We start from the raw sequence: 25965 nt of genomic DNA on the forward strand, positions 1-25965 counted from the left end.
CAGATTCAGTATTCCTTCCTGTTGGCCATGGTAGTTGAAGCCAGTGGGCTTGGTAGTTTTGAAAAGGTGGAGGGACCCCTTTCCCTTCTGCCCTGCTTAGGGGAATGAGCTGTGCGGGAGAAGGAACTCATCAGTCAATTGGACTGTTGCTTCTCTATGGGTTCACTGCTCCTTTTGACATGTCACAATCGAGGCCGTGAATAGAATTCATGGTGGAGCAATTCAAAATGATCTCTTGGGACAAGAAGGACAAGTTGCCCACGTACATATGGGAAGGGTAATTATGGATAAAGCACATGAGTTGAATTTCTCCAAATAAAATCTTAGATACCATTTGACCGGTTGAGGTTGTCTGAAGTTTGCATGGACTTGCTTCAGCTGTTTTCCAACGATGGCATATTTGTATTTAAATCAATAGCATGGATTTTCATTTAAATCCATGGAATGGATTTACGTTTAAATTGGTTCCATGGATTATCACGCACAACCCAGTCTATCCTTTCAGACTTTTTTCTCCCTTCCCCAAACAATTATTTGTTCATTATTGTATTCTTTAAAAAGCTGTTTTAATCTTCTCAACAGAGGAACAACTGTAGACCCTTAGTAATAGTGTTGCATTGAATTGAGTAGGATTTGGTATTTTACCTTGTGAAAAGTTGCAGATGCCTTCCTTCCTCCCTTCCTCTCTATCTCCCTCTCCTTCCCTTCCCTTCTCTTCCCTTCCTTTCCTTTCCTTTCCTTTCCTTTCCTCCCTCCCTCCTCTTCCTCCCTCCAGTCTTCTGCTAATCAGTTCTCCATGTTATGAGTAAATAAGACCTTTAATGTTAAACATTTTTGTGTATCTTTACAAAACAGTCATCATTTATCTATTGGTGCAGTGTATGAACTCCCAGACAAATGCCCCAAACCAATAAAGAAAGTTATCATGGTGAACACAAGTGTCTTATTTTGTTATCATGGAAATAACATTGAGGCATCCCTTAACATTCCATCCAGATAATGATTGCTTATAAAGGGCAGAGGTAATCTTCCTTCAAAACGTAAACAATGTGTGGACAGGGACATATTCCTGAGAGGTGGACATTTCTAATGAACCTTTTTCCCATTAGGAAATCAGTGACAATGAAATCTTAGAACTGGTACACAGCGCTCTGGGACGGATGACCGTCATACGTCAGATCTTTCCTGCGACACGTGAGAACAATCAGCGGTGCATGAGAAACAACCACAGGATATCATCCCTGCTCTGTGACCCACAGGAAGGTTACCTTCAAATGCTTCAGGTCAGTAGTAGATCTCAGGACCAAGATGACCCATCCCTTCATTTTTTCCCCCTTAGGAAGGTGTCATGATGTGTGATCCTGCTAGACACTGCAATGTTGTAGAGTGTTCTGACCTAGGCTTCCCCAGCAGCACAAAGCCGAGTCCTTGTTCTGATAAACCCCTTTTATTTAATTTACAGTGAATTCCTCTCCAGCAAAGTCTTTCCTCTCTCACAGTCTTTCAAAATAGTTCACAATTGCTGACCTTTATCAGGCTTGGAGAGTGGCCAGGCCGATATCTTTCAGACGCCGCAATACTTGGCAAGAATGCAGGGATGAACTAATTGTCTCTTGCAAACTCCCCTTCCCTTTCGCTCCTCTTTTATTTCCTCTGGGAGGGGCCATTTATCACCCACCTGTGGCCTTACTCCCAAGTTGACCCCTGTTCTTTAGTTGTTCCCTTCATCTGGCAACTCTGTGCATGCGCACACTGGGAACAGGCTCCAGCTGTTCTTCTGCCTCACTGACCTCTGACTCTGAAGGCAGCTGATAACTGTCAGATGACCCTGGCCCCATCTCTGCCTCCGACACAGAGCCCTCATCAGAGCCTTCCCCAAACTCCAGGACTGGCTCATGTTCCTCCCCAACCTCCTCACTGTCCGAATCTTCTGCCAGCTCTGATGGCCATTGGTGGGCCACAACATAGAGGAAAGAAGGGTGCTTTAGTTACCAACAATTGGGGCAGGTATCATCAACCAATTGTATCTGCACCCCTTAAATCTCCATGGGATGATCTTTTGTGTAAAACAAATTGTGCTTCTTTTGCCAATGGTATCCAATCATGTCACATGCTCAAATGTATGAGTGGTGGGAAAGGAATACAAGTTTTTTTTTTCTTCAAGGGTTACATTGAAACTTAACTCTTACTGAATTTCATTGGAAACAGTGAAAACAGTTCTCTGTTTGGTACATTTGGACATAGGAAAATCAATTCACATAATCTGGAATTCTTGGACGGCAGATGTGATTCTAAAGAAAACTGGGAACTTCTAAAGCATGTGATTTTTGGACATTTACTTCCATGTCAACATGCCATATTTTTAAAACTATAGAAAAGTGAACTATCCTGACAAACCTTCTTAAAAAAGGAATGTTGTATTTGATGGTGCAAGCCCTTCTATAAAATATGATATAGCACCCAGATAATGATTTATCTACTTACCTACTTATTTTATTTGTCAACAAATACAAGGAAAAGTATGAAAACACATGAAAAAATGGGCACAAATAAATGGATATAAATAAGCAAAACATAGCCATAAAGACATAAAAAGAGTACATATAAATGGGGACAGTAGGACAGGGACGGTAGGCACACTGGTGCACTTATGCACGCCCCCTTAGGGACCTCTTAAGACACACGTAAGGTCCACGGGTAGACAGCTTAAGGTAAAAAGGTATGGGGGTTAGAGGAACTAACAACAGGATCAGGTAGGGTGTTCCACACATTTACTCTTCTATTGCTGAAATCATTTTTCCTGCACTCAAGATTAGAGAGGATTACATTTAGTTTGTATCTATTGATAGCTCTTGTGTTATTTCAGTTGAAGTAAAGTAGTCATTAACAGGTAGGGCATTATGGAAGATTATCTTGTGCACTAAGCTCAGGTTAGAATGTAGACGGCATAGTTCAAGGAACTAATCAGATTTCTTTGTCTTTGAGAAAATGTTCAGTCTCTTAGTCCAGAAACTGGGATTGATTTGGAGATCTGAGCTCATGGGAATAAGTGAAGCTCCTATCATGGTTTTGTTTCTTCTCTTCTTTACTAACATTCATTGCTTGCTGAGGCAGTGATCACTGTTGGCTTCCCCCTAGCAAACAACATATGTATCAAGCCATAATTCTGTTCAGTCATTTCCATCTAGCAGCATATTTACTTTGAATTTAGGAAGCTCCGGCATTCTTGGACTGCTACAAGAACATGTTACAATTACAAATTTCATCTCACTAACTTCTAGGAAAGAGTTGTACAGCCTGAGGCTCCAATCCCAAGCAGCCTCTAGAGGCTATCAGAAGTTGTTCCCCATTAAATATGAAAAGGCTCCTGTTTTACCATTGTCAATAGACTAAGCTATGTGGCACTTACCACCAATCTTTTGGTCTGTATCATTTATTTGCTTGCTTGGACGATAGATTTTTAGCTCAGATTTTCCTTTAGGAGATCCGGGGGTGGGGGAGGGCATTCTCCAGCCCCAACTTTAAGTCTCCAAATAACCCCGTTGGGCAGGCAGAGGATGATTGGCCAATGACATCTGTAGAGATTCCATGAATAGATCTGAAAATGGGTCTTCCTGAGATCCAATCCAGGATAATAACCAGCCCAGGAGGGACAGAGATAGATCTTACCTGTCACTGTTCAGACATAACATCAAACTGAAGGCTACAACTTGGCAGTCCTATTCAGACAAAAACTATCTGTCTTTTTCTGGATAAAGTATCGTACTGGGACTACTGCTTTAAAGGCTTGCCCAAAGATGATATTTCAACATGCCACTTAATCATCCCCATGATTTATTTCTTGTTCCATGCAAACATTATTTCTTTTTTTGAGCTGCCCTAGGGTCTCTACCACATCCAGCCTCTACCTTGCAAACAGATTGCATAGATCAAGACAATTCTTTGCTCTGATCTGTAACAGTTAATGACCAGTACAGTCTTGCTGCTGTGGCACAACTAGAGGTCCTTTTACTTCAGCTAAAGCATCCCAAATAGGCCAGGGCCATCAACCTTGCCCTTGATTATCATTTGACTAGCAAAACAATTAAGAGTGACTTCTGTGCAATGGTGGTAGCATAGCTAATTGCTGAGGCAAGTTGTCTTTCTCAATTTTTCATTGTAAAAGCCCCTTAGGCTGAGATTTGAAAGAGTTGCTGAAAGAACAATGCCAGTGGCCCATAACAGAGTAAGCCACTTCTATTGTTAATATATTGGGAAAGTGTTGAGCTTAGAAAGTGATGCTTATCCATCTTCTTGCCTACATTGTTGGTCAACAGTAATACTTGAATTTTTGTTCTTTCAGGACAGTAACAATATATAAAATCATGCCCAATTTTACTTTTCCAACACAGCTTTTTGTTTGGGAAGCACTGTGATGCCGATCTCAGTGATGTAATATCTCTCTGTGTGTATACATCTTAGCAGTTAAATTTTTACTTCTGTACAGGTTTTTCTATAGCCACTTTCTCTCGAAGAGGAATTCTTCTTTTGTTAGATGACACAAATCCTTTACAAGTTCCCAGTTCTCTAAAGAAAGGTGTCATGAGCTGATTGCTAGTGAGGCAAGAAAAGCAACAAATCTTGCAGCAGTTTCCACAAAAGAATTGCAAAATAATGAAGTTCTCCAAGTATTGAAATAATAATCAGTCTTAGAAGAATAATTAGGTAAAAACACAAGAAGTTCACTGCAGGGTTGAGAAAGCACACATTTCATACCAGTGGTTAAGAGAAGAAGACAAGAGTGATCAGATTTTTTGGTCCAAACAGAAGGCAGGATTTTGAAATAGTCAGGCAACATTTGATGGTAACCTAGAGAGAGGTTGTCACAGACATTGTCTTAAACAAAAGTCAAATACAAGAAGCACCTTGGTAGTTGGTACAATCAAGAGCTGTGGAACTCGGTTCTGGTATGTCTCTGGTCCTGAGGTTTGGCTTCTCCCAAATTAGATCATTCTGGTGTCTCAACTCTTTCACTTCTCTCTCTTTTTTAAAGGAAGAAACATGTGAGAAAAAAAGTGACAAAGTCTGAGATTAAAAATTAAAACCAGAGTGTTTTTATCAATTACTATGTATGTCTGTATACATATTGGCACATAAACACACTCACATTTGGCTATGACTGAATCAGAAGTGGTATTGAGCAGTTTCTGACTAGTTCTGGTGAAGGTAGCAGAAATTTTGAGGAGTAAATACCACCTCTGACTGGCCCCACCCCCATCTATTCTCTGCCTCCCGAGTCCCAGCTGATTGGGAGGGAATGGGGATTTTGCAGTAGCCTTCCCCTGCCATGCCCACCAAGCCACATCCACAAAACCAGTAGTAAAAAAGGTTAAATCCCACCACTGGACTGAATCTGCACCTGGGATCTCTAGAAATCCTTGCTAATATTAGAAGGATGTTGATTTTTTCTCTGTAAGTTTAGATCTACAACCATGAGTTACTGAAAAGTTGTTCCTTACTTGAAGGATATGAAGAACAGAGACAGAGTGATATTATTTAAGGGGATGTAACTGTGTGTAAAGGAGAAAAGGCAATAAAAACTGAGTATCAAGGAAAATTCTTGACAGGGTAATCCATTAAACTATGGAAGAGCTTCTGAAAGAAGTGATAGAGGTCTTATCACTCCAGACTTAAAAATGAGAGTGGACAGTGTAGCAGAAAATAGACCTGTAAAAATTGTATCTGTCAAATTACTCAGCTATCTTCTTCCTAGCATCTTCCCGCAGTTGCAAGGTCTGCTTTTTGGATCATTGCACTGTCAGCTGCATCTCCAGGGAGTTGGCCCACCACTTGCATCTCTTCATTGACAGTGTTTTGCCATCTCTGTTTTGGACACCTGCAAGATCTCCGGCCATTGACTTCTAGCTGGTAGGTAGTCTTGGCCATGGTGGAAGACGCTTCTCTCTGGAACTGTCCATACCATCAAATTACCCAGATATGCCATGGACAAAATTTATTTGAATTTCGTTTTGTATTTCTGTTATAAAAATTGTGCAGTTGGGTCTGTCCCTCCCTCCCTTTCTTTTACAGCCTAATTCATTGGCTGCACTGAAATGTTTGTTTCCCATAATTCATTGTAAGTCTCCAAAAACTAAGAAAGGCACGTTGAGGTTCTTCAAAGCAGTTGTTCCTTTATTGTTTCCTTTAGTGTTCCTCACCCATGAGGCAACCATCTTGATGAACTAAAGCAGACTACTATCATCAATAAATATGTGCCCTGAGAACTTGTGGGAGGAGCTTTTTTTGACTCTCTTTCTCCCATATTAGTTATCTGAACCTCTATATGTGAGGTTTGTAGCTCAGGGTTGAAATTTGATGCTCTCTGAGCTTGGTTTTCTCCTGTGCGCTGCTAGGAGAATCCAAGCATGGGTTCAACTTCTGTTTGTCTTCCCGGTGACTGAGTTATTTTAGAGTCACGCCTCCTGGACTTGACTGCTTCCAGTTTCTCAACTCAGTCAAGCCCATAAGGTGCGACTTTGATCTCTCTCAGTCCTGAGCAGAGAAAGAGAAATAAAGATGAATCTTTTTTGGATTTGACAATTACATCTTCATCATAGCATTGCAGGCTAAGTACTGAAGGGGGCGAGCATCCGCATCGCAGCTGCTGGAATGCCTATTTGAAGGCACTATCATTGCCTTCCCTTTGGAGGCCTGTCTCAGCTGCCCCGCAGCTCATTCAGTGCTCCATGATCGCGGCGGCACTGCTTTGAAGCCGCGGCAAGCCGAAACAGTAAGCACCATCTTCCAATGATCCACATCAGTTCCAGAGGAGATCGAGGACCGCGGAATTGCCACAGCCAGTAGCCACCTCAAAGAACTAGCTCAGCTTCGTGCCTGGAGCAATTCCACCAAATGACTCTTTTCCACTGCGCGCCATTATCACAGCCGCCATTTTTAGGCCCTTTTTCATCAGGTGCCATTTTAGAGCCCATTCTAATTACCGGGTGCCATTTTACAAGCCTCTGAGAATTCCTAGGGAGAAGCTTTTGTTGACTCTCTTCCTCCCAGATTAGTTATCTAAACCTCTGTATGTGATGTTTGTAGCTCAGGGTTGAAATGAGGGGTCTTTGTGCTCTCTGAGCTTGGTTGTTTCCTTGTAGAGCTTTCATTATCCAAATTAGGTAACATCGGTGCTAGAAGAGGTGGGGGTTGTGGAAAAGAGCTTCAGTCCCCAAACCTTCTGGATCCATGGACTGGCAGAAGTGGCAATATGGGGAGGATGATATTGGGCACCCAACCTAGATCCCGCGCATGCACAAATGAAGCTTTGCACACTTGCTTGCCACTTGCACACCCCAGTTCTCAACAGACCATGGACTGGTACTGGTCCACTGGTCCATAAATATCAGGACAAGTAGACATTTTCAGGTTAATTCTGTCTGAGTTTTGTTAATAGGCAGCAGAGTTAGAAGAACAAAGGTGATGCATGGTATGAAGGAGCCTGAGACCATGCAATGCCAGGAAAAATGAAGCACTTGCAAATGAAGAGGGATGGGACTAGTTAAGGGGAGAAGTTGAAGGGGTGACCCTGAGCTCAAATAATTAAAAGAGCAGATCAACATTTTGCCTAAAATCATCAGACTCTATTGGACAATTGTGAGTGTTTTTTTCCTCCACCACTCCATATGCCGTGAAACATAATGCCAACAGACTCTGCAGAATTATAATCCGAGGAAACAAAATATTCTACCCTAAAAACACCCATTTTCTCACCATGGCGAGCCATCTGCACAGATCATTTAACCTCTGCTGATTGCCAGGCAGCAATCAGAAGCTAATTACGCTGCAAATATTGCTCCTTCATTATTACGATGGGTCTCTATTACTTCATATGGCATCAGCTTGCCTGGAGTAGTATTTGATCCTGGTGTTTTAAATCATTCAACAATTGCACGCATCTTGCCAGCCCATTCATCTTAGAAACAGGATTTAAAGCTAAAATTGATAGGATTAACCAATTATTCAATCATTATCTATTAGGGCCCACAAATGCTTTGTGGGAAACAGAAGCATGGCGATTCGATATGTATTTATGAGTTTCTCCATTCAATCACATTGACATTTTGGAGCTGCTCAAGAGGGAATTAAGAATTAGAACAACAAAGAAAAATCATAGTTATCACTTTGCTGTCACGTTTTGACAGTTCCTGGGGTACTTTGAGGGTCATAAAATAGAAAATGGGCGCCCACACATGGACTACAATCAGAAGTAGCTCCTCCGACTTTGGTTTACAGCCTCTTGCTGAATTTGTCAACATCATTTCAATGGAGATATGTCCTTTGAAGAGAGACCAAATGTCACAACTTGAGTTTGTTGTCAGACATGAATTCCAAGGAAAGAAGATACTAATCAGATGAACTGCTGAGCCGGTAGACAGGCCAACAAACCCAACCACAAAACAACATATTCTTCAGTGGAGCAACACAGGTTCTTCTACTGAAGCTTTAGGAACAAATACAGCCTCCAAGATCTTACCTCCTGGCCTTTCCCAGCTTGCTATTGGACCTCGAGGAAGGGCCACCTCTTTTCTGACCTAGGCTTCCGGATATAGTAAAAAGCACAGGCTTAGTCCCAAAAAACCTATTTTTATTTCAAAGGCTGTGAATTATGTTCATTCACAGCCTGTAATGAGTCCCAAATAGTTCATAAAGAGTCCAACAGTAGGCTGTCAAAGTCCTTCGGAATAAGGCTGATAAGAACCACCTTTATCTTCCTTGAAAAACTGCCAAAGACTTAATTGGCAATTAGCTTGGCAAGGCCACATGGAGCAAAGAGTCAAAACAGAGCTTTAGAAGGTAAACTGACCAGCATGAACCAAGTTGCTTCCTGCAAAGGCTCACATGCCTTTGCTCCTCCTTCATGTCCTATGGGAGGGGCCAATCATCTCCAAACCTTACTCCTGAGTCATCTCTTCTGTCTTAACTGTTCTTGCCTTCTGGCAGCTCTGCGCATGTGCGCACTGGAAACAGCGGAAGCCTGTTCCTCTGCCTCACTGATGTCCAACTCTGGAGGCTCTGGAGGCAGCACATAACTCCCAGATGGCCCTGGCCCCCTCTCTGCCCCTGATGTAGAGCCCTTGTCTGAGCCTTCCCCAGACTCCAGGACTGGCCCATGTTTCTCCCCAACCTCCTCACTGTTCGATTCTGTTGCCATCTCCTCAGGTTGTTGGTGGACTACAAGAACCTCCACTTTCAGGAGCCAAGATGGCACCTCTCCGTCTTTGTTTTTGTATTTAGCCTGCCTTTTGAAACTACCTTTGAAAAAAGAAATCTCTATTATTGTTTTAATACCCCCTCTGAAGGTGCTCTGGACCTCTCCTGTTATGTGGTCTTCCTGATTAATTTCGATTATTTGACTTTTCCCCTTTCTGGTGCATCTCTGTGCCTTGGAACTGTGAAGGAGAACTAACTTTTCACTTTTGGATTTGCCTTCCTCCTTGGACCGGCACAGCTGCGCACTTCACTGATGCCATTTTCTTTGTAAAAAACTTATCATCCATGAACTCAGATAAATGGGGCCCAAAAAACCACCAATGGGCAAGTCATTCTTGGCTCCTGCTTCTGCCACCTCCAGTCCAAGCATGCAGCAGACAAAACTTACTTCAATGTTGCAACAAGAAGGGACTGGAGAGAGCTCAAAAGAACTATCTGTTACCCAAATGTTTCAGGAAATTATGAGGGGTCCAAATGAGCTGAAAAAAGAGGTGACAGATCTCAAAGATGAACTCAGAGGTGTACAACATCATATAACAGAAAATAAACAAAGAATTGGGGTGTTGGAGGAGGGGGTAGCTGGATTGGGGGAGGAGGTTAAGCCAGTCCGGAAGGGCAATTTAGAATTGGAAAATTTTATGGCAAAAATAGAACTTGAAAGAATATCTTTTTTTCTCAGATTCCAGAACCTACCAGAGACAGAAAATGAAGACCTTAAGGATATTATGAGTACAATTTTAGCAGAATATATTAAGAGAAACAAAGAACAGTTGTGGGGGATATGGATCTGGTTTGCAGGACTAATTCAGCATATGCTAGAACACACAATGTTCCAAGGGAGGTACATGTTAAGTTTCTTAGGAGGACCACGAGGGATGAGGTGCTAGGGGCCCAAAGGGAGGGACCATTAAAATATAAAGATAAGGAAATTACCATTCTTAAGCAAATTCCGAAAAAAAATAAGGGAAAAAAGGAGGAAGTATTCCTCCTTATCAAAGAAATTATACAACAAAGGAGTTTGGTTTAGATGGTTATTGCCAGAGGGAATGCTGATTTTTTGGGAGGGAAATAGAATTAGAATTAATACAGTGGAGGAGGCAGAAGCCTTCATTAAAAAACATATTTCTCTCCTAGAGGACGAAAATAGGGGAGGTAGTGAAAGATGTAGTGATGTACAAGATATGAAGGGGGGGGCTGTGGCTCCATCTGGGGACAGGGAGAAGGGAGCAATATTGAAAAGGCTCAGGTCACAAAAATAAAGGTATTTGAAATATTATGGTAATTTCTGATATACTAGAAAGTGACAAAGAAATAGATGATTGAACACATGGTTGATATAATGTAGAACAAGACTCTGTTTATGCTTATCTTTTATACGTTGTTTTTAACATTGTAAAAATTGTGAGATTTGGAGGGATTTCTACCACTAGCACGGGAGCTGCCAAAATTTCCTATACACCTTTGTACCTTTCCCCATAAATGCTTAAAAACCAATAAAATTCTTTAAAAAAAAAAAGAACCTCCACCTTCCCTGCTGGTACTCCAAGACCCAAGCTATGTTGATGGAGAGGAATGACACCATGTTTTTTTTTCCCCATTCAGCCTTGAATCAGTAACATCATTATTGTTGCTTGAAGAGTTTTCCCCAAAACTGGCTTAGATTGTGTGGGCAACGACAATAATAATGCCAATGAAGTGCAGGTGAAAAAGTTTTATCAGGTGTTAAAAAAGATAAACAGAAAGGAAGAAAAAGGGGGGTAAAAACCCCCAGATAACCATTGCCTCATTTCATGTATATGAAATTAGTGTCTCTTTCCAAAGCATGAAGAGGAAGACTCAGCAGGAGTGCCAAAGAAATCACCTTCCCAGGGCGAAGCAGCGACCTTGTTTTCTTTTGGGTTCCTTTTCGAACAATTCAAGCATGCTGCTGGAAAGATAATTCGTTAATTTCCTCTTTTCTCATGCTTGAGACCACCTGGGCAGCCGCTGCAGGATAGTGCAACAAACTCACATGAATTCCTGATTATTGTCTGCCTACAAGTCCAGCAAATTGGAATTGGTGCTGCTGCTCGAGGAAATGAGTAGTAGGGAGGGGGGGGATTGGTCCTCATTCACAATAGCCTCATTCTGGTGACAAAGCTGAGATGCTGTAAATATTATTGCTGACATGGGGAGAGGTTTGTTTGGGAAACAACCAATTTAATCTTCTTGAGGACATCAAGGAAAGGATTTTATTTTTATTTTATTTTGCCCAAACAGCAATACGGGATTGTGAACGTAGCAGTTAAAGAAGGAAGGTAGCTGTTGGGCATCTCACTGAATCTCAGGAAAGGGGACAAGAAATTGGGGGTAATTAAATTGACCTTCAGTCTGAAATAGCGTGGGGTTTCAGTCAGGGCATCAGAAAAGTAAGGCGTAAAAATATAGTACAATAGGTTAGTAAAATGGTAAAGGTTCAGGTTCCCCTTGCACATATGTGCTAGTCCTTCCCAACTCTAGGGTGCTGTGCTCATCTCCGTTTCAAAGCCAAAGAGCCAGCACCGTCTGAAGATGTCTCTATGGTCATGTGGCTGGCATGTCTAAACGCCGAAGGTGCATGGAACGCTGCTACCTTCCCACCAAAGGTGGTTCCTATTTTTCTACTTGCATTTTTACAAGTTTTTGAACTGCTAGGTTGGCAGAAGCTGGGACAAGTAATGGGAGCTCACTCCGTTTGGTGGCGCTAGGGATTCGAACCGCCGAACTGCCGACCTTTCTGATCAACAAGCTCAGTGTCTTTTCTTTTAAATTTTATTTTTAAACATAAAAGACAACATGTAAAACTCTCATCCATTACATACAGCATGTCGTTTGGTTACAAGTGTTTGTGCGTCCATATTTTCAATTACATATACAATCACAAAATTTCCATCTAATATAACTACGTACCTCACTTTCATTGTACATCATATATTCAATTACAGTTAATATTTCTTTCTTTTCAGCAAACCTAATTCCCTTGCATCCTTGATTGTCTGTTTAATAACAATATACCTTTATGTAATCACTAATCTCATTCTGATTATTTTTACAGTGTAAAAGAATTTTCCAACTGTTTATGTTTATACATTACTACTCTTGATTATGCATAATCCCACGAATCACCCATCAAGTATGCTTATGTTCATCGTTGTCCTTGTACATCATACATTCAAGCATAAATGTTATTCTTTCATTTTTAAACAGAGTATTCTAAATACTCACTTCATACATGTACCAATCTTTCATTACTTCCTTATTAAACTATTTATCAACAAGATATCTTTATAATATACATCACTACTTAGAATTATGCATAATATCCCCAATCATCTATCAAATATGCATAGATTCGTTATTATCCTTATCCTTCATTTTAAAACAAAATATTCTAAATTATTCAATTCATATATGTGTCAGTCTTTCATTGTATCATTATTAATCTATTTAACAACATGATTGTATTATCACTTCTCTCCTTCAATTTAAACATAAATAAAACATTTTTCATTTCTAGATTCTTTTATCAAGCCACTGATAAAACATATCCCATATCTTATAGAATTGCTCATCTTCTTGTTCTCTAATTTCAAATGTCAATTTACTCATTTCAGCACACTCCATTATTTTCGAATAACTTTCTCCTGTTTTGGTATTTTCATTTTTCCAGTTTTTTGCAAATACAATTCTAGCTGCTGTTAAAACGTTTACAATCAGATATTTCAAGTCTTTATTGTAGGATTCTGGTATGATTCCCAATTTAAAAAAAAATCTCTGGTTTAAGGTCAATGTGTTTATGTATCATTTTCTCCAACCACATGTGAATTTTAGTCCAGTATCTTTTGGCTTCAGTGCAAGTCCACCACATGTGGTAATATGAGCCTGGTGTCTGATGACATTTCCAACACTTCCGATTTATTCTTGGACATCCTTGCAATTCTCGTTGGGGGTAGATGCCACCTGTAAAACATCTTATACAAATTTTCTTTATATGCATTTTATAATTTTGAGACCACAATTTCTGCCATTTCTCTAACTCAATCCCATGTCCAAAATCCCCCCCGCCAAGCTATCATAGTTTCTTTAGCTTGTTCCTCTTGTAGTTTAACCTCTAATAAATATCCATATAGTTTTTAAATTACTTTTTCATCAGTACCTGTTAAAAGTTTGTCTAGCTCAGTCATTTTGTTGTAAAGACCTTTTGATTTTCTATCTTCATTATATCTAGAGTGTATCTGCACATATGAATACCAATTCATTTCTATTCCTTCTTGTTTCAGTTCTTGGATAGATTTGAGTTCACCCTCTGCATTCAGTATTTCAACATAACTAACTGTTTGTTCCTTTTTATATATTATTGGATATGAAAATGCTTCAATGGTTGATATCCAGACGGGAGATTTTAAGTAATGTAATCTTTTAACCTTTTCCCAATTTAATAGCAAAGCCTCCCTTATATAATGTCTTCTAAAATAACCATGTGCTTTAGTTCCCTTATACCATAAAAAAGCATGCCATCTCAACAGTAAATCATGACCCTCTACATTCAATAATCTAGAGTTTTTTAGTGTTATCCACTCCTTAACCCACATCAGATTTGTTGCTTGGTAATATAACTCCCAGTCAGGTAAACCCAATCCTCCTCTTGTTCTAGCATCTTGTAGCAACTTGGGTTTTATTCTTGCTTTTTTCCCCTTGCCAGATAAACGTCAAAACTAGCTTGTTTAGATCTTCAAAAAAGTCCTTGCCCAATCTAATTGGGATTGTCTGGAACAGGTATAAAATTCTGGGTAAAATGTTCATTTTAATTGTAGAGATTCTTCCTATCATTGATAATTGTAGGTTTTCCCATTTCATCAAATCAGTTGCAATTTGCTGCTTCAGTCTAATATAACTGTCCTCCTTAAGAGTGCTGCATCTAGCTGATAGGTATATCCCCAAGTATTTAACCTTGTTTGTGACTTGAATCTGCAAAACCTCCGCCAACTCTTCCTTTTGTCTTAATGGTATGTTCTTTGTCCAAATCTTTGTTTTATCTTTGTTTATTTTCAAGCCTGCTACTTTTCCGTACTCCTCTATTCCTTCCAACAATTTGAATGCTGTCTCTAATGGGTCTTCAAGAATAAAAACCAAATCATCTGCAAACGCTTGTAGCTTGTATTCTTCTTTTTAAATTTTCATTCCTTTTATTTCTTCGTCTTCTCTAATCTTTCTGTTTAAAACTTCTGTTAAGACAAAAAGTAACGGTGACAGCCTTGTCTCGTACCTCTCTTTATTTCAATAGAGTCTGCCGGTTCTCCATTTTCCATTATCTTTGCTGTTTATGATATACCATTTGTATAGTTTGAATAAGTTTCTTACCAAAATTCATCTGTTCCAATTGTAAGAACACAAATTGCTAATTCACATTATTGAAAGTCTTCTGTACATCAAGAAACATCAAAGCCATTTGCTTTTCAGGATGGGCCTCATAATACTCCAAAGTATTCAAAATCATTCTCATATTTTCTTTAATTTGTCTCTTTGGTAAAAAAAAAAACATTTTGATCAGAGTGGATAAAACTATTTAGGTATTTTTTAAGTCTCTCTGCCAATATAGATGCAAATAATTTATAATCTGAATTTAATAAAGAAATCGGTCTATAGTTCTTGGTTTGTGTTAAATCAGTCTCCTCTTTGGGTAGCAATGCAACGTATGCTTCTGACCATGATTTAGGTATTCTACTCTCAGACATCACTTCATTCATAACTTCTAAGAGTGGGAGAGACAAGGATTCTTCAAATGTTTTATAGAATTCCACTGGTAATCCATCTGGTCCTGGACCTTTCCATTATTGGGGTGACCCGCTCCCTCCTCCAACAGAGGCCGCGGGAAGCTCCTCTGCAGGGCAGAGCAGAGGAATTTGGGGAGTTTCTGCAGGACAAAATCGCTCAGATTCGAAGCGAGTTGGTCCCTACTAATGGTCTAGAAGGGACGTCGGAGGCGGGTCCTGAGGTCCCATTCTGGGAGGAGTTTGACTCTGTTACTTCCGAAGATATGGACAGGTTGCGTAGGCGACTGCGAGCCACCACATGTTTATTGGACCCGTGTCCCTCCTGGCTTATACTGGCATCCTGGGAGGTCACATGAGGCTGGCTCCAGGAGTTAGTCAATGCTTCCTTGAGTGAGGGGTTTCTGCCGGCCGCCCTGAAAGAGGCGGTGGTGAGGCCCCTCTTCAAGAAGCCTTCCCTGGACCCAGCTCTGTTAGCCAACTACCGTCCCGTGTCCAACCTTTGCTTCCTGGCAAAGGTTGTAGAGAGTGTGGTGGCACAACAGTTTCCACGCCACCTGGAGGAAAATGATTATCTGGACCCGCGCCAGTCCGGTTTCCGGCCCCGCCACAGCACGGAGACAGCATTGGTCGCGTTGGTGGATGATCTCTGGAGGGCCAGAGATGGGGGTTGCTCCTCCATCCTGGTCCTATTAGATCTCTCGGCGGCTTTCGATACCATTGACCATGGTATATTATTGCATCGACTGGAGGGGTTGGGGGTGAGGGGCACCGTTTTGCGGTGGTTCTCCTCCTACCTCTCTGGCCGAGTGCAATTTGTATTGGCAGGGGGGCAGAGGTCGACCTCGAGGCCGCTCTCTTGTGGGGTGCCACAAGGGTCGGTCCTCTCGCCTCTCCTGTTCAATACATATATGAAGCCGCTGGCCGAGATCATTCGTGGATTTGGGGTAGACTACCATCTGTACACGGATGATACCCAACTGTACATTTCTACCCCAAACCACCCCAATGATGCTATCGAAGTGATGTCCCGGTGTCTGGAAGCCGTACGGATCTGGATGGGAAGTAACAGACTCAAGCTCAACCCCTCCAAGACTGAGTGGCTGTGGCTACCGGCGCCCCGGTTCAACCAGCTCACTCCATCACTGGCCATTGGGGGCGAACGTCTGCCCCCCGTGGATCGGGTACAGAATTTGGGCGTCCTTCTGGATACCCGGCTGTCCTTGGATGACCATGTGACAGCCGTGGCCAGGGGGGTGTTCCACCAGGTTCGCCTGGTGCGCCAATTGCGTCCCCTATTGGACCGGAGCGCCCTTCGCACAGTCACTCATGCGCTTGTGATGTCCCAGCTAGACTACTGTAACGCTCTCTACATGGGGCTCCCCTTGAGATGCACCCGAAGGCTGCAGCTGGTTCAGAATGCGGCCGCGCGGGCAATTTCGGGAGTCTCTACCTACTCCCACGTAACACCTCTCCTGCGCGGGCTACACTGGCTACCTGTGGCTTTTCGGGTGCACTTCAAGGTGTTGACCATCATTTTTAAGGCGCTCCATGGCACAGGACCTAGTTATTTGCGGGATCGTATCCTGCCCCACACATCCCTCTGACCGATTTGTTCACACAGAGAGGGACTCCTCCGGGTGCCGTCCATTAGGCAATGCCAGTGGGCGACGCCTAGGGGAAGGGCCTTCTCTGTGATGGGCCCGACCCTCTGGAATGACCTTCCCCCCGACATTAGAGTGACTACGGATCTCCGCTCCTTCCGTCAGAAACTTAAAACCCACCTATTCCAGCTAGCCGGCTTGGCCTAATTCCACCTATCCCACCTCAGTTCTATTTCTAAATTTTTAAAATTGGTTTTAAGGTTTCTTTTTAATTTTTATAAATTGTACAGGGGTTGTTTAATGTGATTTTTATCTATGTGTTTGATTGTTATATGTTTTAAATTTATTCCTGTACACCGCCCCGAGTCCCTCCGGGGAGAGGGGGCGGTCTAGAAATTCGATAAATAAAAAAAATAAATAATAATTATGTTTTTTTAAGTGCTTCCATTAGCTCCATCATCGTTATTTTACCTTCCAACTTTGTTCTAGTTTTGTCTGGTATCTGGGGAAGATTAGCATCCTGTAAATATTTTTAACTCCTCCCTCTTCTATTTTCTCTTGTTCATACAGCTTAGCATAATAGTCTTGTATAATTTTCTTCTTCTCAGCGTTTCCATACTGAGTTTGTCCTTGCTCATCTCTTAGCTGCAATATTTTCTTTGCTTTTCTCTCTTTTTTTCAGTTTATATGCCAACCATCTGCCTGGCTTATTTGCATTTTCAAAGTAGTTCTGCTTAGTACCTCTAATTTGTTTGTGCCAGTTCTTCCTTTTCCAGTAGATACATTTTGTGTTTAATTGTATCCATTTTTATTTTAACATCTTTTTTTTGTGGAGATCTCTGTAACTCTTTTTTAACTATTTTATAGTCATTCTCTAAAGCTTTATGTGTTTGTCTTTTCTTTAAATTTCTCTTCCTTGTGTAGTCTATCATCAGACCTCTAGTAACAGATTTTATTGTATCCAAAAGATTCTACATTGACATATCTTCTTTTCTATTTTCTTTAAAGAAAAAGGCCAGCTCTTTTTCCATTTTCTATACAAAGTCTTTTTCTTTCAATATAATATTATTTAGTGTCCATCTAGATCTTGCCCTTTGGCCTTTCCATTTGATTGTAATTGGATTATGGTCCGCCCAAGTGCTTGTTTCAATCTCGATTTCTTGTATGTTACAAATCAGTTCCGTTGAGGCCCATATCATATCAATTCTGGAAAATGATGAATGTCTATTTGAATAAAAAGTATATTGTTCTTTTGTAGGATTTCTTTCTCTCCAAATATCTTGTAGATTTGTTTCATCTATCATCCTGAAAAAGGATTTCGGAAGCAATTTTCTATTTAACTTTGTTGCTTTGTATGTTTTGTAGTCCATGTTCTGGTTTACAATGCCATTAAAGTCTCCCATCATACAAATATCAACATAGAGATTTTTTTGTGGAGTTTTTTGTAAAATTCATGTTGTTTTTCATTGGGTGCATAAATTGCGATTAAAAGTATTTTTTTAGTATTATCCATAATTTCTACCATCAAGATTCTTCCCTCTTCATCTGCATAGATTAGTTTCGCTGGGATATTATCTTTAACATAGAATATCACTCCTCTTTTTTTACAATTCACCAATGTAGTAAACATTTTTCCAAGCTTTGGTTGTACTAGTAGATATTCATGTCTCTTTTGAATATGCTCTTCTTGTAGGCTGATTATGTCAAGTTTTAGCTTTTCTAATTTGTGAAATATTTTCCTTCTTTTAATTGCTGAGTTAAGTCCATTTATATTGATTAAAACCATTTTCCCCTCCATGTTTATACTTTATATACAGGATTCATGGCTCCAGTTGATCTATATTCTCGTTGTTCTCTGGGATTTACACCACCCACCGTGCCTTCTTCTTTATCAATTCTGCCTACAGCACCTTCTATTTTTTCAATCTCAATTATGGGTGCCTCCAGTAGTTGTACCAATAGTTCTTCTTTTCCAGTTTTCTCAGCCATTCCTCTGAAGTGTTCTGCGTAGAAGGCTCCTGCCTTATCGATTGTATCTATTCTGTATCTTTGTCCTTCCCATGCAAATAATAGACCTTCCGGTATGAGCCATCTATTAACACCTTTTTAAATAAGAATCTTAGTCAGAAATTTATATTATCTTCTCTTCTCTCTCACTCTTCTCGGAATTTGTTTCAGAATTACAATCTATTTGCCTTTATATTCTAGTTTTTTACCTCTCATTTTCTGTAATATTTGTAGCTTGGTTGCTTTCTTAGTAAATCTTACATGGACTTCCCTTGGGAGGGCATTTCTCATTGCATATCTTGTGTGTACTCAGAACGCTTCATCTATGCCATCCATCATCCTCTCTTGGGATATCTCTAATACGTTTGTCAAAATTTCGGATATTATTTGTACTAGGTTCTCTCCTCTTTCTTCTTCTATGTTTTGAAATCTTAAGAAAAATTCAGACCTATCCATCTCCCATCCTAATATTCCACTACTCTCCTTTTCCACATTGCTCAATCTGCTGTCAAACTCCTCAGCGTTCTTCTCTTCTTGTTGAACCTTTTCTTCAATTTTTTAGATTCTGTTCTCGTATTTCATCATCCATTGTTGCATATCTTCTACTTTTCCTTCTGTTTTAGTTGTTTTCTGTTTCAGTTCATTGCTCTATTGTCTCAATTCTTTTTTCTATACTCTCAGTCTCTTTACAATGGTGTCTAACTTTTCATCATTGCTATCAGCTCCGGCTTGCAATTTCTGTATCACTTGCATAATTGCCTCTAGGTTTATTCCCTTCTCTTTTTCTTTTCTTTTTTTTTCAGAAAATTTTATTGGTTTTTTAAAACATTTATAAGGAAAAGGGTAGGTGGAATGGTATACAAATTTTGGCAGTTGCAAGTGTGGCAGACGCCCCCTCCCTCCAAACTCATAAGATACATCTATGTATAAAACATTAATACAAAATCGTATAAAATCAGCATATTAGTTCTATAAATTTTTTTCAATCAGCTTATATATTGTAATGTATAGTCTAGATATAATTTCATTATTACTTTCGGTCTGTTTATAACAATGTGATTTTCTTATTCATTTTTGTGATCTGAGCTTTCTTGGTGTTGCCCCTTCTCCCCCCGCTGGCAGAGCTCCGGCCCCTCCCGTGTTCTGTGTGACCGTTGAAGAGTCTTCTGTTTTTTCTAGGTTCGCTTTATTTTTTTCCATAAAGGCCTGCGCCTCTATGGGTGTATTGATTCTGATTCTTGTCTCCTCCCAGAATATCAGCTTCCCTTCAGGCATCAACCATCTAAACCACACCCCTTTCTGGTATAATTTATTCGCCAATTGCGAATAATTTTTTCTTTTCTCCCTAATTTTTTTTGGGGATCTGCTTCAAGATGGTTATCTCCCTGTCATGATATGTCAATGCTTGCCCCCTTTGTACACCCAGAATTATGTCTCTTGTGCTTTTCCTAAGAAATTTGATATGGACCTCCCTGGGTACATTGTGTGTTCTGGCATATGCTGAATTCACTCTATAGACCAGGTCTATCTCCCATTCCATCTGTTGTTTATCTTTGTGTATATATTCAGCTAAGATATTAGTCATAATGTCCCTTATGTTTTCCCCATCTGCTTCTATAACATTTTGAAATCTAAGATAAAAGGACATTCTCTCAAATTCTGTTTTCATTTGTTGAATATCAAGTTCTTTGTTACCCTTCTGCAGAGCTTCTACCCCCCCCTCGCCTCCGCCACCCCATCCTCCACAAGGTCCAGTCTCTGTGAGTTCTTATAAATTTGGACTTGATTCTCTTTAATTTCTTCCTTCATTTCCTTTAATTGTTTCTTAATTTCTTCCTGGCCCTGTATGAGTTGCTGAAGCATTTGTTGCAAATCCATCTCTGTACTCTTAGGTTGCATCAGTTCTGTAATCTTTGACTGTGTAGCAGGACTAGATGTTGCAGATGTTGGTGCAGAGGTAGCAAAGCCAGGTTTTCCAGGTGGTGGTCTTTTTGGATACATAGTTTATAAGACAGAGAAATCAGTCAGTGTAGAGACTGGACAGCTGGAGAAGTAGAGCAGGCAGATGAGTCCAGGAGGCAGAAGATCCAAACAGATGGGAGTTTCTTTAGTCAGTCTAGCAATAGAGAAAAATTTTCTCTCCAGAGAGTTCAGGAAATAGCAATCCACAAGAGATTCTTCTGGGTGACACGGAGACAAAGACCGGAAGCCTGAATTTTAAAGGTGGAGTCAGGTTTCACAGTTCATGAAGACAACGGAAGTGTGCCATCTTGCCCTGCCAGCTTTGGGCTCAGAGGCATAATAAAATTTTAAAAGTTCAGAAAATTCTCAGTTCACCCATATATTCTGGAACTAAATCCAATGAAAATCACTTTTACAGGGGTGAGGCATCATTAGTTGGCTCTCCCCCCTCCTCCTTCCCCTGGGGGAGGAAGCAAAATCTTCTCAAGCCGCTTGTCCAAGGGGGGGGGGGAAATCCCCCTCCCTCTAGCTGCACCTCCAGCAAGAATCCGAAAGTTAAACTTTTAAAGTCGCTGAAAAGTCCATCAGTTCAAAAGAAAGGGAATGAAGAAAGGAAGCCTCTCACCATACCGCCGCTGCTTCCTTCAATAGTGTGTTGTCCGATCGGCATGGAGCAAGACGCACGCGCGCCCTCCGAGACTGCTCCCCGGTGCCTAGAGCAAAGCGGAGAAGCCCCCACCAGCCGCCGCCGATGGCAGGGCCCTCCACGAGCCGCTCCCTCGGCAGGACGCCTCTCCGGGGCGTCCTGTGCCCCCCCAGAAGTGGGGGAAGCCCACCGGGAGAGCGGGAGCGGGCAAAGGACTTGCCCGTCACCGTAGCCGCCGGAACCGGAAGTCCCCCTTCTCTTTTTCTTGTTGAAGCATGGACTGTATTGATCTTTGTCCTCCTGCAGGTGAGGAGGCAGGGGTTGTTGTTGTAGAGCCAACAGTTGTTATCTTTCTACTCATCTTCTATTTTTTTTTTGTATTCTAGTCCAATTAATATCAAGTAATGTAAAAGTCCCAAATAACCACTAGAGTATCACAAAAATTTAAGCATCAGCTATAAAAATACAGAGTTATGGATAAAACGAAAAGAGAAAAAAAGAGAAGAGAGAGGAAAAAGAAAAGATCTCTTACTTAAAAAAAGAAAGAAAAAAATTCTTCAGTCCAATTCACTCAAATTTTAAAACAAGCCATCCATATGTCAATATATTTGAAAGGAAAAGAGAGCAAAGAAAAACAGGAATCAATACTTCAAAGCTTCAAAGAAAAAAAAAGGAGTCAAGGAGCCAAGGGGGAAAAAAATCACCACCTCCCCAGCAAGATAATATAAGCACTGCCACCAAAGCTAGGGGAAAAAAAGATTCAAAGTTTTTTTTAAAGATGAAAGTCTTTCCAAGGTCACTCTGAGCTTTCCCTTACAGCTTCTGTTTGTTCCAAAGTAGGTTTCCAGGAAACAGGAAAGTTTCCACAGGAAACAGCTGTATAAACAACTGTGTTCCTATCCCTATCAGTTCTTAACCAAATAGCCTTCAAGGGAACAGCTTCTCTCTAAACAATTCAGATAGTAAAACTTAGTAACAATGTTTCAAGTCCACTAGGTGGCAGTGTTAATTGTATCAACTCTCAATGCTTATTTTTCCCCGCTCTATTTTTAACTTTTAAAAAAAGAGAGAATAGAAAATACAAAATGGAAAGCCAAAAAAAGGGAGGAAAAGAATCTTCAAAACAATTAGAGTTTAAATATATTCAGTGTCCCCACAAAGTCCAAAAGTAAAAGTATAGAAAAGCACAATAAGCCAATCCACATTGAATTGTGATTGAAGTCCAGCCTGGCTTCCGAAAATAAAAAGGGAAAAAAGAAAATCTTCAATTGGCCATCTTAAATCCGCCGCTTTCTCTCTAGTCAGCCTTTATTTTAAATTAGATTTCCAAATTTAGGGTGTTCTCTCTCCAATAGAAAAAAAGATTTAAAAAGTCTCACCAAAACGACATGCTTCTCTCCTGCACTTGCGTATAGGAGCTGTCAGCAGTTTCAGCAGCCTGGGGGCTGACTCACGATCGCTGGCAAAAGGGTTTTTTTCTGGGTCACCAGAGACTTTGCGGTTGTCTCTGGGACCACAGGAACTCCCCCTACCTTTCACTGTCTCTTTGGGACAGTTTAGGTCCGGATTGGACTGTCCAGGCGATCCGAAGTCGATGCCTATCCGGAGAAGCCGGAAAAGTCACTGTATCACCGCGACGTGAAGCTCTGCCCTCAACAAGCTCAGTGTCTTAGCCACTGAGCCACCGCATCCCCTGTACTAACAGTAGATTAGTACAGTAACTGAAATGATCAGGGTTACTTCTGAAGATGGCCACGGGGCATCTATGCATGTGAGAGTCAAAGGCAAAAAATGGTAATATAGCAGAGGAAATTATTAACAATATTAATGTAGAAACCATCCCTTTATTTATTTGTTTGTATGCGTTGGCAAAGAGTTTATGCTACTTCATTCAAGTGAATCGAAGTGTTCAAACCCAGGCTTCCTGAGAGCATGAAGCAAACTCCTTGTCCTGACAAAAAACCCTTTTATTAATTTACTGTGAATTCTGCTCAATCACATCTAGCAAAATCTTTCAAGGGAAGATTTACAGTCACAAACATTATCTGGCTTGGAGAGATGACAGGCCAATATTTGCAAAATTTGGCAAGGAGCCTCGGAGAGTCACGAACCAATTAAGTGAACTAATTGTCTCCCGCAAACTCCACTCCCCTTTTGCTCCTCTTTTATTTCCTCTGGAAAGGGCCATTCATCATCCACCTGCGGCCCTACTCCCAAGTCAACCCTTGTTCTTTAGCTGTTCCCTTCGTCTGGCAGTTCTGCGCATGCCCACACTGGGAACAGGCTCCAGCTGTTTGTCTGCCTCACTGATGTCTGACTCTGAAGGCAGCTGATAACTGTCAGACGGCTCTTCCCCCCTCTCTGCCTCCGACACAGAGCCCTCATCAGAGCCTTCCCCAGACTCCAAGACTGGCCCATGTTCCTCCCCAACCTCCTCACTGTCCGAATCTTCTGACAGGTCTGCTAGCCTCTGGCAGGTCACATCACAAAAGTTACTTACGAAAGGTTGATAACAGTGAATCAACCACAAAGGAGGAGATAAGTACATATTTTATACAGACATACAATATTGACTCAGTAATAACAATCTCTTAGCAACCTTTATTTTTGCTTTTTACAATATTTTGCCCTCTAGTCTAGTTGGACTTCCACTCCCAGTCAATGGCTGGAAACTGTGGGTAGATAGTTGAATTATATATAATATACATGCACACATACCCAGAGATGCATATATATTCATTCTTTCTTTTCCTGGGATGATTTGAAAACTATACATTAATCTGAGTTAACTAATCCCAACAGATTTTGTTTTCATTATTTTCATTTCTCTTTCAGAGTTGTTTTGTAATTTGTTTTGTTTAGCTTCACACAATCCGAAGTTGCGTCTTCCAATTATAGCTTTACACTTTTCTACCAGCAAAGTTGAAAGCATATGTCTTCTTTTAGTCTTTCCTACCAAATTATACATCAAACTTGTCTTGCCATCCTTTAGAACTTCCGGCCCTTCTATTTTCCTCTCTGTAACATCAGGGGAAATCCTATTCAACATGGAAACACATATGCCAAAGCCATCTGGGAGAGAATCTGACTCCATCCTAAAGAGAAGACATAAATTAGGTTTTCAATAATAAAAGCATCTGGCAGTTAAGAATGACAAGCTGGCAAGAAAGCAGATGAAAGAAAGGAGGTGGTAAACCAGACAGTTGCATCCTGCTCAAACTTTTATTTGTTGGTAAAGGCACATCTGTCTTCTCTTGTTTGAAAGCTCTAAGAAGAATAATTTTCCAAACAAGCCTTCTTGCAAAGATTCAGTAGATTTGTTATTAATGTTTGATTGATCAATAAAGACACTGAGTCTTTATTGATCAATAGTACACAGCACACATGTGACAATTGAATATGAATTTGACCCTAGAAGCTTCTTTAAAATAATTCTTAAAAAGTTTGAACTTTTGAAACATTTTGAAACTGTGGTGTCCTTGGTGCTCTCTGAGCTTGGTGGTTTTCTCGCAGATGCTTTATTACCCAACATCTTCAGTGCTAGAAGGGAATGGGGTTGGCTCTTATTTTTATACTTAGGCAATAACCCAGGGTTGCCCAAGTATTTATTTATAAAGGGAAATGTCTGGACAAAATGTAATTTCTAATGTTGGATTTTTCCCCTTACCAGAGGGAGTCCCCTTGTACTGTGAAGTCGTTACCATGGCAACTCCACTGTGCTGTACAGTAGAATCCAGTACAGCAGTAAGGCACAACAGGCTGTATCTTAACAGAACACATGCCCTGAGGAGTGTTAGGGGTGTCTTACCCCCAGATAATTTTTCTCCAGAGAGTAAGTCATCTGTGTACCAAGTTGGGTTGAAATTGCTTAAGGTACACACATACACACACACAGTCGTTTTTATATAGAGAGATATTAGTGACTTGCTAGCATATTTTGTTAAAATATTAATGACTGGGAGAGACATGGGAACAAGGTCAGCCAATGAATAGGCATAGCAACTAAGTCAGCGAATGGGACCTTAAACAGATCTGTGTCCATGCAGAGAATTGAAACAGAAACTTAAGAAGAAAGCAATCTGTTGCTCTGAGAAGTAAACTAGCAGTCTGTCTGGGCTTGTCTGCTGAAATGAAACTAACTGCTTGTGTTTGCCTGTAACTCTCCTGGCTTGTGTTTACTTGGAAGAACCACCAGTTGGTATTGTACATTTATTCATCTATTCTTATGTATAAAAGAAGTTAGTGAATCCTGTTGCATCAGTTATTTGTGTGTGCTTCTGGATTTGAATTAATGCACAAATTCTGACATATTTTATATACTAGTGACCACCCAGAATATTAGCAACTGAAGATGCTGCCATGTCTACTAGAGACTTCTACATTTATACATGTTTTTAACCAGTGCAGTGATCTGTCCCCTGGGTTCAATCTCATGCCCTGTTAATTATAGCAAGAAGATGCTGTGTGAATGGCTTTTAGAAGATATGTCTTCCTAGCATTCATCTCATCTTCTCTCTATCCCATTTCACCCCACCTGTCAATTGCAAAGGATCAGGACCATAAATTATGTTGCAGTTTAAAAGGTCTATTGCCCATTGTGCTCAAAAAATCTAATCATCCCTAGATTTAGTTCAGCACTACATTGGGGCCAAGTAAGCATCATTGGAATTCAAGGGAATTGAAGTTGGATCATTTATAGGAACGT

At 40.6% G+C, this 25965-nt stretch overlaps 1 protein-coding gene across 4 annotated transcripts in view; it reads left to right on the forward strand.

Annotated features, from left to right (window-relative positions):
- Positions 1 to 25965, forward strand: part of GRID1 (glutamate ionotropic receptor delta type subunit 1) — an 809729-nt gene that overhangs the window by 677346 nt on the left and 106418 nt on the right. For all 4 annotated transcript variants that reach the window (XM_081956605.1, XM_081956606.1, XM_081956608.1 and 1 more), the window contains exon 6: positions 1110 to 1283. In XM_081956605.1, the coding sequence (XP_081812731.1) occupies positions 1110 to 1283 (174 nt within the window). The remainder of the gene's footprint in view (positions 1 to 1109; positions 1284 to 25965) is intronic.

The sequence above is a fragment of the Natrix helvetica genome (assembly GCF_964273705.1).
Source record: "Natrix helvetica genome assembly, chromosome: 5".
NCBI lineage: Eukaryota > Metazoa > Chordata > Lepidosauria > Squamata > Natricidae > Natrix > Natrix helvetica.